Raw genomic sequence first — 8981 nt, forward strand, 5'->3', positions numbered from 1 at the left:
AAGTTGATACAGCGAGAGAAATTTCAAATTTGGTATGTTTTACAATTATTTGTGCCTTATCCCATCGAAATTTGTCAGAATTGATTCCCTCAGAGATGGATGTAAAACTAAAAGAAAGAATGTTAGCTGAAATGTAAAGTACCCAAAATCTGAATCCCTTGCAGGCAACAATTAGGTCACCCGCTGCCATGGTATTTAGGTGCTCATCAATCATTAGCAATTTAGCACCTCCACAGCCACAAAACGGAACTGAAGAAAGATTTTAACTAATAAGAAAACACTGTAGGAAACACAAGGCAGAAACCGTTATGAACTAATATTAAGGAATTTATACAATGAAAACAACACCAAATGACAGTAAGAATCAAATCGAAAATGACATAATTATTCATCCAAGAATGAACAGCCTTTGCTATCTAGGAAGTGCTGGCTGAGGAGCTGGAAGGCTATACAAGGATTTCAGCTGCCTACTGATGAGTTTACTGTTATGGAGAGCCATCTGAAGTTCCAGATCATCAGACCACCATTGCTCTAATCCATGAGCTTCAAGAAACTTCTGGTTTCCCTTTGACATCACAAATAGCTTTGCTGCTACTTGTCCTGTTGTTGAACTTGGACCCACATTCTCCTTCCCAGCATTATTTGCTTCTATTCCATCAGGGTCAGTATAAGAGCAGCAGATATAGTCACTATTATTTACATATAGATGAGGAACCCACTTCCCCAATCCAACACCAGGAGGACCTCTTAAACCCGATATCCAATTCTTCAATCCAAAACCAATACCCTTGTCATCTTCATTGTCGACCTGAGTTTCACTACTCATAGGAAGCATTGATTTAAATCTCTTCCATGCAAATCCTGCTTTCTCTCCAATATTCCTGAAGCTCATTGCTAGAGAAACCGAAGGCGGATTGAATAAGTGAGTCTCTACATACATCCCTTCTTTAGCTAATGCTTTTCCCACTTGTAGAGCAAAACCAGCTCCTAGAGAATGGCCTGCGATGCATACATTACTGCTTCCATACCTTTCTGCAACTGATTTCAAGGCCTCCAGAGCTACTTTGAACCTGACAGATCCCTTCAGGCTCTCCCAAGCAAGAAAACGAAGGTCATCTTCTATATCCCTTCGCATAGTTGGGCCTTTGAGTAATGTTCCCCTAAGTGCTAAAACAGCTTTTGGTGCCCCACTCGGTCTCATGACTACAAAATCAGCTAATGCTGCAGACCGGTCCCATTCTAGAATTGCACCGAAAATGGATCCATCTCTTTCATCAATTAAAGTTTTGGTTAGTTTATACTTAAAAGGTATCCACCACTTGGGGGCAAGAGCATTTTCGGCATCTCTGTTCTCCTGTCTATCAAGTTCAAGCAAGTAGATTGCTTGTATGAAGCATGCGATGACAGTTCTTTTGTAATTCGCATCCTTCCTGCACAAAAGGAAAAACCACTCGATTCAACAAACCAAGATAACCAATTATCAAAGATACATAATAATTCCATGTGATCAGGAATATATTCCAATCAGGAGATCAAGCATTTAATTCCATAATTCTGAATTCAAAAAGGTAAGTTAACAATACCAAACAACCGCAATCAAACTAGGGTGTACAACCAGTGATGTAGTAAAACATACCAATTAGGCAATTAGAAAGTTACCATATATTTATATACCCAAAATGGAATCTAAACTGGGGTAAAATTACATTTTCTCGTAACCAACTTTCCATAGAAAGACAAGTAAACTGTTATGAACTCAGAAATCCACAAAGCCAGATAGCACACAAATAAGGAAATCCAAAACAATCATGCACCTTGATAAGGAAAATTGGATCAAACATAAATGAATAATCCCAGCAAAGTCATATATGGATAGATCTGAGAATCTGAGATCCATGATGGGTTTCCCAAATTTATCAAATCTCTAATCAAAACAGAAAACCCTGTTTCGAAGTTAGCATCTTTCCTATCCAAACCTACAAACTGAACCTGAAAACTATTCATTCCAATCAAAATGTATGTGCCACCAATTTAGATAATCATTCACATCTTTCTTAAACATTGAGAAAACCCAACTCTGCAGAAATGTGAAAAGCCAAAGCTTTCACATCAATTTGATCTCTCAGACCATCCAACCTATCCAAAACCCCATCAGATAAAAAACCCAAGCACTAAAACCACACCAATCCACACAAAACCGAAATCGGTAACTTACCAACTTGAGCTTATATTGTCTCTCCAATTGGGCGAGCACAGTTTCCGAGGACCCGAAACATGAAATGAGTAGGGATGAGGCTGCAATTCCGCAACTTTCTCCATTAACACGGCGGCGGCACAGCCGCTCTCTTCTTCTGCTTGGCTTTGTTTTGGGGTTGCTTGCATGGTGTCAGGTATGGGTTTAAGGCGGAAAAAGGAAAGGTTTTTGCTTTCTGGGTTTGAGATGGGTTTGATTTGGTATCGGATTCGATGCCTTTAATTTAAGATGATGATTCGAAACGCCTGGTTTTGTTGGTCTCCTCTACCCAACGGTCATATTTCTCTCAGATCTTCTTTGTGTTCGAACTGAAATGACCGTTGCGCCCCTCTTCAGATTTTGCACCCTTTGAGGCTTGAAGAGAGAAGGAATATGCTTTATCATATTTCTTGTCTTTGCCGATTTATGTTATGTTATCTTTGATTTAGAAGCAAGCAATGCCCCGATGTTGTTACACTGCTGAAAATAAAAATTGGTTCTACATTCATGAAAATTTAAATTAACAAAACAAAAATAGATTCGAACTCTAATCGTAAACGCGTAACGATAGATATTTTATTTAACTAAAGTTAATAAGAATACATATAATCAATACATTGCAAATGAAGAATGATATTACGGTTTTAATCTATGTACAAGTTGTACAATTAATACTCAAACGGGATTAAAGAAGTTTGTGCTACTACAATTTTCCCTTTCCTCGTTTCTTCAAGCATAGGAATATGAAAAGCATTTTCTGAAGACAATATGAAGGCTATATTGGTCATTTAGCGGGACGTCCCTTCCTGAGGCTTAGCCTTTGGTTTTGCAAGCTGGATTATGTTATGGGCGGTGGGACACCATGGGATTAGCATAGTCAATGGCTACGCTCATTTCCTTAGTCTCCAAGTTCAAATTATTAGGAGGATGAAGCCCCAAAAAGAAAAGAAAAAACAAGTAATTATTGAAATTATTGCAAAAAAAAATAACAAGTAATTACCATGGAATGTGAGGATGTTAATTGCAATGGGGGAGCTTTTCCCCATTTTGGAGGGATGTGAGAATGTGCATTTGCTTGGTACATATACATGTGGAGGAGGTTTTTCTTAATTTTAGCCCCTAGAATATAAATTGAGGTGGGTGTAAATGCAACACAATTTTAGAGACCAACTGGATTATTGGCCTCAAATGGCAATGGCAAAGGAACCTTGTAAACTCACATGTCACACAGAACTATGGCCTTGAGTTTAACTGCTGCTTCTCTTCACCTAAACCCTTCTTTCTCTTCTTCTTCTTCATTTCTAAATCCAAAGCACAAACCCCCTCCCAAGCTGTACCCTTATCCATCTTCTTTCAGAACACCTTCTGCTCAGTCTGAGGGAGCTGAGAGCTGGATTAAGGAGGAAGACCCTTCTGCTTCTTCATCTGGTCAGTCTAATAGGAAATGTTCGTTTTTCGTCTTTTAGTAGCATATAATGAATTCTGGTGCCCTTGAGGATGACTTCTATGTATGTTTCTTAGAATAGTTTGGAACTTGGCTCAGCAAAGTACGATTCTTCAGCTTTAATGTAATATCAAGTAGCACACTTAGAGGGGTTTTCCCCTTTTAATTAAAAAAAAAGTAGCACACTGTACTATGGCGATCTTTTAAAACGAAGACTGGAACTTTGCCTGCAAACCATGAAGTTTTATAAGCCTATGATTAGATGGAATTTTGAAATATATTGTCATTCATAGCTTAATAGAAAGAGGCCTTATTTATATGTGGCTAAACTCATAGGAGTCATAGGACTAAACTAGATAGGATAATTGAACATTTGAAGCAACCCTTGTGCAACAAGTTGCATATTTTCCCAATTTGGAAGCATCACTGAACTGCAGGCTCTGCCTGTACTGTACAATAGTTGGCACTCATCATCTTCGAACACTTGCTTTATCTGATTCAGACTTAACCATTAAAGTCATAGAAGCCTCCAGTTTGATCAAGTTAACACTTTCGATGCATCGTTGTTAAATACTGTAGTATTGTGATTTAGCATTAGCATAACATTACCAGCCTATTTGGTACTTATTTGAAGAGAGAGGACCTATATATTAAGTACTTTGATCTTATAAAGGTTAACAGCTGTTCCAATTTTTAACCAACTTCCTCAGTTTCAAGTTTCAAGTTTCAATTTTCAACTACTATACAAGTTAACCTTTGTTTGCACTTTCCTTCAGCAGATGCTGTTGTGTTGGTTAGTTGAAAATGCTTAGATTAAGTTCTGCTTATACTCATGACTTCACTTTAAACACTTCTGATATGCGGCATATGCCTGCTGTTACAGGATCTTCATCATCTGCTCAAACACGGCTGGATCTTTTGGAGCAACTAACCTCAACTAGCTCATCAGTTGACGGAGGTACGCAAATTCTGTCCATAAACTTAAACAGGCATGTCATATGTAGCTTAGAAGTATGAAGAAACATAATTCTAAGGATTACATATTTGATGAATTGCCAGGTTATGAGAGTGATGCTAGCTCCCGAAAACTTACCATCCGTGAGCAACTAGCACAGTTAGTTGGGGATAGAGATGGTGATTTCACCATTCCACTTGGTAAAAAGTTCAGAAGGGTAAGTCCCAAGGTTTTAACTGTCTCACAGAAGCGGAATATCAGAAGACAAGCTTACTTGAATGAAGTATCTCAGAGGAATGATTCAACTTTCTTTGCCACCATTGGAGCATTTGTACTTGTTCCACCTCTTGTAATATTAGGAATTGCTATAGCAACAGGTTATGTACAGCTAAGTTTCCTTAATTAATCTGGAGATGCAGTGCTTCATAAGTTCATAATTCCTCTCTTTCCTTTTTTATACTAATATGGTCTACCAATTGCAATAGCACTTTCTGGTAAGGTAGTTTGACCTGTTGATGTTGTGTAGAGTATTATTCATGCATCATTACTCAGAGCTCAGGATGTTCTCTCTTACAGCACTGCACCTTAAAATTGTACTGTGAGTAATTGTATCTGGTACCTGAAAAGTTTCGTTAGCTTCAGCGGTGAGCTGCCCAGTAAAACTATTTCATTTTGACCAGAAAATCAGAAATTCATTGTCAGTTATAGTCTAGACTCTAGAGTATCTTACAGTAGTTAGTTTTTTTTTTTTTTTTTTTTTTTTGTAGAAGAATGTGTAACTGAGCTTGACATAGTTAAATTCAACTTTGGTAGGTTCTGCATTGTTTGTGCAGTTCATAAAATCGCAAACTTCAGATACTGGTGTGGTACTGTGGTTACAGCAAGCAGCTAGAGAACAATAACGATTCACCTTATTATTCAAGCAATTCTCATCCCAACACCCAATTCTTAACCTGATATGAACACCATCACCAAGTTCCTACTGAAAAAATGCAAAAAGAGCTAAAGATATATATCTATATAAAAATATATATATATATATATATAAAATAAAAAAAGGAGAGATTCCTTGTTAGTTAAAACAAGTCATTTGATACTTGCTTTCTTAACAAGTCTCTGCCAGTGCAACTTCTTTTTGCTTGTCTCTTGGCAAAACCACTTGATTTATGGTAGCCCTTTTTGATTCATTGCCCAAAGTCACACCTTTCTTTTGTATATAATCCCATTTCTCTTGGAACAGGTAGAAGAAGGTAATGAAACAGACTTCAGCTGTGAAAACTATGATCCAAAACTTTATGCCTTTTGATGTCTTCTCATGGTAGGCTACTAAACCTGTGTATATGTTGAGTACCCCAAGCACAGATAATGCAGTTCCAAGTATCCAATGCACCAAAAACCACATTCTTCTTCCCCTGGAATCCCTGTAGAGCACCAAAGGAAATTGATCGAAACCAATATATTACCTTTTGTGTTCCCATTAAAAACCCTTCAACCTTCATGAAATTTAGTAATTTACCTTTGTGGCCTTACAATGCCAATTAGAGCTTGCAGCCATATCAGACCATAGAGGCCAACCCCAAGCCTTTGGTGCTTATTGTTGAAGGAGTTGTTGAAGTTTCTGAAGGACATTACAGCTCCTGCTGTTGAAAGAAGTAGAGAGAGTATCTGTTTTACACAAAGTACCCAAATTACATCCAAGTCATGTGGTAATTCACTTGATGTGATATGAGATATGGGCAAAATGAAGCACCCAACACTATAATTATGTTCCTCACATATACCATCTGCCAAGTTTCAAACAACCAAATAACTAAAAAAGGATCATAAAGCATTGAGATTTTAATGAAACAGGAATTTATAATCATTGTCTTCTCTTGCTCTCTAAGCAATAATAATAATTATCTTGGATGAAAACCTTTTAGATTAGTTTTTCAACTAACTAATAAGTAATCATTTTATTCCAATCTGGCTTCTCCATATTTGGAAGTAAGACTAACAGTGGGGCATCTAAAACTAATAAACAAAGTCAGAAGCATAATTTTATTTAACAGTGTCTTTTTCAAGTGAAAGATATTAAAGACTATCAAACTGTAGAAGTTAATGTAACAGAAACATATATGAACTTGCCTCTGATAAAGCATGAACATAGAATAGAATTCTGAGTCTTCTTCTACAATGCACTCTGTGTGACATTCTAATGGCAAGTAGTCCTACCGGCATCAAGAACCCCATTGAAGCCCAAAGTAGGAACCCATGAAGCTTAACCTCGAACAATAGTTTACGACTCATCTGCTTCTAAATCATCACCAGAATCTAAGTAAACACTGAAGCACTTGAACTGTAATAGAAGCATAATAAGAACATAAAAGATAATTCATACCTTATGAATTTGTTCTTTGCGATTGCTTACACCTTTCACATGTTCTTGGGATGAAGTGAAAAGTGGTGAAACAAGAATAAGAATACAGAAGAAACCCAATTTGTGCTGAAACCTCATCCTGCTTTCTCTTTGAAAATGCAACACAAACCAACTTCTGGAATAAGCACTTTATATTCTGGTGAAGTTTGGATGTCAGTTACAGACCATTATAAAGCTTAGTGCATCACAGCATTTGGATTGTCAGCATTGCTCAACCACATACAAACTAGCTGCCCCACTTCAAAAGAATGAGAGATGTCAAAATGGGAAGATAACAAAGTTGAAGAAAAGGAAGAATTCTGAGTTTAGTTTTGGCAGATGCTGTTTCTTTTTGGGTTAAAGAAGGCAAAGTGGGATTCTTTAATGTAATGACGATGGGAATTGCATGGATGGTGATGGTAGATAGCTAGTCCAGTGAGAAGACTTGAAATTAAGTAAGAAAGTAAAGTGAAGGATAATTGGGATGAATTGATATTTCAACCTTTGTGGGGTTCAGTACTACTTTGACAGGCCTTTTGGTGGTGTATGGAGAAGAATGTGGAATTTCAGAACAAAAAGAATGTCAGGTATTCAAAGCTCCAAGAGAAAATTGACAATGTGGGTTCCCTACTATACATTATCTTCTGCTTCCCACTAACCCCTGTGCTCCATACCATTCTTGAACCTAGTATAACCAATTTCACCAACCAAGAACCACACACACACTCACACTTAAGAGTCTGAGACATTGTTCTTGAGCATGAAACATGTTATTAGTAGATTCTAATGTATTTTCTCCACAATGTCAATTTAGATTTAAGTTCTTCTAAGCTAATTTAGCATTTAGGGTTTAGATTATGGGGCTTCTGCCTACACAATACCCTAAACTCGATCGATAAATGTGTTCTTGACAGACCCTAATCCACTACTTAAGAGGACCTAATTAAGAAATGAACATGTTAACAAACTTACACACTAAATAGAATGATAAGTAGTAGAGAGCGATATGAATCATCTGAGTGATATTGCAGTATGAGACAGGTGGACCAAGACAGATTAGCTATTGAAATCTTTTCTGTTGTGGGAAATCTAATGGTGATTGCTACATAGAAAAGCTGAATATGTGGTCCTTTGTTTTCAAATACTACTGCCTTTGATTCTTTGAACTTCATCATCACCATTTGTAACTTTCTGACTTGTTCTTACAAGTTTGTTACAGATTTCTTATTCTTGCTGTTGAAAGCGAGGACCTTAATTTTTGGGATCACCAAACTGGTTAAGGAGCTAGAAAAGTGAGTTTGCTTTATGTTATTTATCTGCAAGTTTCTGTGGGCTTGAGAACCGGAGAAAGATATATATATATATATATATATATATGATGCACATTGTTTTTCATTTTCAATTAGAAATTAGAACTCCAAAAAGCTGTACTATACAGTTAGCCTCTTCCTGTGATCATTATAAAAGGTTTGGTTCTGTTTATGGATCTAGTTAGAATGATTGGTGGTAATGAAGAGATCAAAATAAGCTAATTAATCTCCTTTCTGGGAGATGGTTATGGTTTAAGAAAACAAAACCTACAAAAAACAAAGGAAAATCTCGATGGCTAACTAGGAAGTCATATCCTAAATAAGGTATACGTAGAATGAAGCATGATGAGAAACGTTGTCTTCTTGATTCATTACAATATCACATGAAATCAATCATAAAGGTTCCTGTTGATATGTCACATTTATTTTTTTCTAAAAGCACTAGCTCCCCACTTAGAATCATGAGATGACCATGAAAGAATATCATCATGAATGTTGTCAAGCAATAATAGCTCATCTAGTTACAAAGTAGAACCAAACATGACAAAGGGCCTCTTATCATGACCTGCTTGGTTCTGTATGCATTAGGACACTGCTAAAGATCTTAATTAGACTCATAATAGAAGTTTGAAAGATAACCA

The 8981-nt window shown here is 36.8% G+C and overlaps 3 protein-coding genes across 3 annotated transcripts; 1 reads left to right on the forward strand and 2 right to left on the reverse strand.

Annotated features, from left to right (window-relative positions):
- Positions 1-412: 412 nt before the first annotated feature.
- LOC101293121 (GDSL esterase/lipase At4g10955-like) lies at positions 413-2524 on the reverse strand. The gene is made up of 2 exons (XM_004305790.1): positions 2216-2524; positions 413-1430 (listed from the first exon to the last, which is right to left on the reverse strand). Exons 1-2 carry the CDS (start codon positions 2380-2382, stop codon positions 413-415), a joined length of 1185 nt encoding a protein of 394 aa, XP_004305838.1. The 5' UTR covers positions 2383-2524.
- Positions 2525-3423: 899 nt separating this feature from the next.
- LOC101311778 lies at positions 3424-5067 on the forward strand. The gene is made up of 3 exons (XM_004303834.1): positions 3424-3661; positions 4561-4635; positions 4737-5067. The coding sequence occupies exons 1-3, from the start codon at positions 3454-3456 to the stop codon at positions 5036-5038; spliced, it is 585 nt and encodes a 194-aa protein (XP_004303882.1). The 5' UTR covers positions 3424-3453; the 3' UTR covers positions 5039-5067.
- A 670-nt stretch (positions 5068-5737) lies between these two features.
- LOC101293418 (putative ferric-chelate reductase 1-like) lies at positions 5738-7129 on the reverse strand. The gene is made up of 4 exons (XM_004305791.1): positions 7013-7129; positions 6760-6927; positions 6149-6297; positions 5738-6053 (listed from the first exon to the last, which is right to left on the reverse strand). Exons 1-4 carry the CDS (start codon positions 7127-7129, stop codon positions 5738-5740), a joined length of 750 nt encoding a protein of 249 aa, XP_004305839.1.
- Positions 7130-8981: the final 1852 nt, after the last annotated feature.

The sequence above is a fragment of the Fragaria vesca genome, linkage group LG6 (assembly GCF_000184155.1).
Source record: "Fragaria vesca subsp. vesca linkage group LG6, FraVesHawaii_1.0, whole genome shotgun sequence".
Lineage (NCBI taxonomy): Eukaryota > Viridiplantae > Streptophyta > Magnoliopsida > Rosales > Rosaceae > Fragaria > Fragaria vesca.

Bases quoted from the DNA above. Each gene is read 5' to 3' on its own strand.
- LOC101293418 (XM_004305791.1), bottom strand. From the start codon at position 7,129: ATGAGGTTTCAGCACAAATTGGGTTTCTTCTGTATTCTTATTCTTGTT. The intron at 6,928-7,012 runs GTATGAATTATC...GTGATGATTTAG, and splicing joins GCAAAGAACAAATTCATAAG to AAGCAGATGAGTCGTAAACT. The intron at 6,054-6,148 runs GTAAATTACTAA...GGTGCTCTACAG, and splicing joins GGCATTGTAAGGCCACAAAG to GGATTCCAGGGGAAGAAGAA.
- LOC101311778 (XM_004303834.1), top strand. From the start codon at position 3,454: ATGTCACACAGAACTATGGCCTTGAGTTTAACTGCTGCTTCTCTTCAC. The intron at 3,662-4,560 runs GTCAGTCTAATA...CTGCTGTTACAG, and splicing joins CCCTTCTGCTTCTTCATCTG to GATCTTCATCATCTGCTCAA. The intron at 4,636-4,736 runs GTACGCAAATTC...ATGAATTGCCAG, and splicing joins TAGCTCATCAGTTGACGGAG to GTTATGAGAGTGATGCTAGC.
- LOC101293121 (XM_004305790.1), bottom strand. From the start codon at position 2,382: ATGCAAGCAACCCCAAAACAAAGCCAAGCAGAAGAAGAGAGCGGCTGT. The intron at 1,431-2,215 runs GTAAGTTACCGA...CCTTTTGTGCAG, and splicing joins GACAATATAAGCTCAAGTTG to GAAGGATGCGAATTACAAAA.